We start from the raw sequence: 4,113 nt of genomic DNA on the forward strand, positions 1-4,113 counted from the left end.
AGCTGCTGTGTGCTGTGACCTGGGACCAGAGCCAGAGCCAGAACAGCTACATAAGATAAGTGGCAGTGGGGGAGGGCCAAGCAGTGGAGGGGGAAAGAAATAGAGATGCAGGCAACAGGTGGGGCTGGTCTCCCCCACCTCTTGCCCTCCTTCTATGTGCCTCCCACCACTTTACCTGCTGTTTGGCCCCTTGCCACTGTTTTACCCACCAACAGCAGTAGGGGGAACAAATTTAAGACAACCATACAATAATTAGATTTTAGACATGGAAAATTATAGGAATTATATTTAGAATTATAATAAGTTGTAATTTTCTATGTGTATAATCTAATTACTGGGGAGGGTTCTTCAATTTGAAGTAATCTTGGATACAGTAAATATAGTACATACTACACAGCATTACACACCATATGAGCCCAGTATAGGCACCTTACATTGACAGTCAAATCCAATCCTGAATATTCTCAAAGTTTGTAAAAAACTTTTTAGTGGAGACCATTGTGACCTCAGATGAAATCATGAACCTGTTGAAGTCGAGGCAAACTGGGGCCAGGATTTCACCCCTCACAGGAGAGCTTATTAGCTCATGTGCACATGTGCAGCATCATGCTAATGTGGTTATAATGTGTCCTCTTAGAGAGCTAGTATGCCACAAATGTACTGCTACAATGGTGCAATTAGTCCTTTCAGTACAACCCCACAATAGTCCTGCATAACCCTCAGGGTGCTGACAGAAGTTACATTTTTTGTGCAGTCAGCCCCCTGAAAGTGCTCTACAGCCATGTTGTGACACACACACATGGCTGCAGAGTGCTTTTAAAGTGACCAATTGCATGACAAATTAAACATCATCAAATGAGTTACCGGGTGAAGGCGCTCCACTTTAGAGCGCCTTAGGGAACTTGTGTTTCCTAGAGTTAATATGTCACACAATCCCAGCCTCGCCCTGAAGCTGTTCCCCTCTCTCCTCCCCATCTCTTCCTGCTGACAGCCCCAGAGCTGGGGAGGGCTGGGCAGGACTGGGGCAGAGAGGTGGCTCCTCGTCTGCTGGCAGGTTCCTTGCAGGCAGGCTTGATCCTCTCCTGATCCAACAGGCAAACATCTGTTGGGTTGGTGGTGGGGGGGTGCTCTAACTCATGGCACTTTATGTGAAGCACCATGAGTTAAACCGGGGCCCTCCATGTCTGTCTGTTCCCTCAATGACATTTTTAGAACCTGGCTCTGCCACTTGTCAGGCCAGTCACCTACTACCTGGATTCAGCTTCAGGAGCATCAGAGATATAATTTAACTACCCTAAGCTCCACCCAGGACTTCCTTGTCCCCTCTGCCCCACCTTCCACATACCCCAGGATAATATTAAAGTATAAGAAGATAAAGCAAAATAAAATCTCCAAACCTCTTTATTTTAGTTTCAATTTTTCTCTTGGAAATGCAGCTGAAAAACACAAAGAAAAAAGTCAGCAGAAACCAAAACAGAGAGACAGTGTTCTTCCTTCAGCGGGGACTAGCACAACCATCAGTTTTCACTCCTGAGAGCTGAAGACAACCAGGTCTTTAGTTAATGGCCAGGCTGCCCCCGACCAACTCCTCAGCGCCCCCAGAGAAATCTTCCATCTTGCTCTCTGTTGTGCTCAAGCCTTCCCTTCCCCCCTCCCATCCCTTTTTCTCTCCACTGTTCCAAAGGAGTTATGAGTTCGCTGTGGACCATACATACCACTTTAGGAAGGAGAGATGAAAGAACGACTGTCTGCATTTGGGACCCAACAGGGAAATACCAGACAATAAAGGCTGGCTCAGTAACGAGACAAATTAAAAAAGAAATAAGAAAGGAAAGAATACTAGTGAAACAGTTTATCTAAAACACAATAATTGAAACGGAACAAAATCTCCTCTCTTCCCAGCCAGAGCCCTACCAGCTAGAGGCAGTGCTTCTTATAACAGTCAGGCCCAGACTCAATCTGGCAACCACTGAGGGCAACATTCATGAACTTCCGCCGAAGCATCTACATAGCCAAGAGCAGCCCCTGCCCCTTATTCTGCACCTGCAGATCCTAGGACAGGAAAGAACCATTTCAACCAGTGAAAAAAACCAAAGAAGCAAACAAGTATTAAATAGACCTTATGTACCAGAGATTGAAAATAGCCACCCTGTGGAGACGTGGGGGCGTACAGCAATCCACAGGCCTACCAGTGCTTACAGAGAGTGCTGGGGATGGATGCTCGGCACTGCGGGATTCCTAAACAGATAGTCTAGCGTGTAGCAGTATTACTCAGATTGCTTCTGCCACAACATGTTGCAAATGCAGACACACTTCTTTAATAGAGCCAGGGCTTGAAATTACAGTACTTTTTCAGTCACGGTCAGCTATAGAACAGTGCACAGTATCTGATTCAGGAAAATGAAGGTGATCAGAACTGCAGTCCTTTCTCATTGATGAGCTTAGTTCGTTTCATTGCCAGTCACAGTGAGCCAAATTCTTCTGCCAACTCCTCACATACAGCTGCCAGGGAAATCCTAGTTATAGCCAGAGGCAGAATTTGAAGTATGTTTTGCTGTTTAATTCATCTGTGATAGAAGAGCACGAAAACACAACGAAGTTGAAGTCATACTTGAAAAGCTCATTCCAGATCAAGTCGAAAGGAAGTGGTGAAGTGCAAAATTACCAAAAACTGAGCTGCCCAGTCAAAAAAAAAGAAGAAATTAATAAAATCACTCAGGTTTATGTGACATTTTCCTAGTAATGGTGCAGAACATGCCTGGGATTTGAGCTAGTACATTTTATGTACTCAGTTGCCCTGTACTTTCTTTCCAAAACAGACATTTTCAGGCTACAAAAAATAAAACAAAAGCCCATGACATTTTCACATTCATAATACTTAACAGACCTGGATATTTGCTTGCTCTCCCTTACCATAGAGGGCAGGAGTAGAGGCAGGGGTTTTAAACTACAGCAAAATAGATTTAAGTTAAATCTCAGGAAGAGACCTCCTAACTGTAAGAGCAGTAGGACAATGAAACGAATTGCCTGAGGAAGTTGTGAAATCCCCTTCATTATAAGTTTGAGGGACAGCATAGACAGCTGTCTGGCATGGTTTAGGAACAGCGCATCCTGCATTTGAGTAGTGGTTGGCTTACAAGACTCAGAGGTTCCTTCCAACCCTTTCACCCTATGCTAAAATCTTTTCAGAACTGGACGTTTTGTTAACTGGACTCCTCACTGACCAGATGAAATGCTCATACTTGTGGTTCCTTCAGTTTGTGTTTCCTTTATGAAATGTGTCCTGTGAAAAGTTATATTGCCACATCCCTTAGTGTCGTATGCTGTGACCCGGCTCTGAGAATGATCTCTATGCCCTGAAACAAACTTGTAAATAATAAGGCAGGGCCAAATCCCATGTCTGTCAGTTGAATCAGACTGACTTGAATGTGAACTGGAATGTGATGGCAATATTCTCTTTTTACACAGTGGTTCTTCCTTTCATTTTCTCAGCCATTTATTTGTGCCTTAATTGGTGTTTTCTGTAGACTCCTGGCCATGGCTTAATTGGTGAAATGTCAATAGTGGAACTACGTGAACGCTTAGCTTTGCTTAAAGAAGCACAGAAGAAGGCAGAAGAAGAGAAGAGGGACCAGATAATACATGAAAAACAAGCTAAGGAACAGCTGCTTCTAGACAAACTGGAGCAGATTTCCCAGTTCAGGGCAGCGCTTGGAAGAGCAGCTACCTTAAGGTGAGTATAAAATAGCACATACATTTAGACCTTTAAAACTTGGCTAACACCTTTAAATGCAGGAATGAAAAATGAGATCTGGGATGAAAGCTTGACCACATTTAATTCAATAGGAGTTTTGCTGTTCATTTAGGTGGGACAAGGATTTTACTTTTGCCATTTAAATTACATTACATCAGGTTTACCAAATCTTCCCAATCAGTTCTGAATGTAAAATTATAGAGTCTCCTCAGTGCATTGATAAGATCGTGCACAGGCTTGGGGTACCAAATACTGGGAAGAAGCAGCCTTAGGGAAAATGGTGCCCTGGACAAACTTGTATTTTGGTGCCGGCCCCCCCTGACATTCTCCTCCTGCTGTTCCATGCCCTCCCCCTCCCT

The 4,113-nt window shown here is 44.0% G+C and overlaps 1 protein-coding gene across 2 annotated transcripts in view; it reads left to right on the forward strand.

Moving 5' to 3' along the window:
- Positions 1 to 4,113, forward strand: part of CFAP99 (cilia and flagella associated protein 99) — a 151,367-nt gene that overhangs the window by 117,954 nt on the left and 29,300 nt on the right. For both annotated transcript variants that reach the window (XM_019526492.1, XM_019526491.1), the window contains exon 14: positions 3,528 to 3,733. In XM_019526492.1, coding sequence (XP_019382037.1) covers positions 3,528 to 3,733 — 206 coding nt within the window. The remainder of the gene's footprint in view (positions 1 to 3,527; positions 3,734 to 4,113) is intronic.

Source organism: Gavialis gangeticus, unplaced genomic scaffold (genome assembly GCF_001723915.1).
Source record: "Gavialis gangeticus isolate Ggan-Ray unplaced genomic scaffold, GavGan_comp1, whole genome shotgun sequence".
Classification (NCBI taxonomy): domain Eukaryota; kingdom Metazoa; phylum Chordata; order Crocodylia; family Gavialidae; genus Gavialis; species Gavialis gangeticus.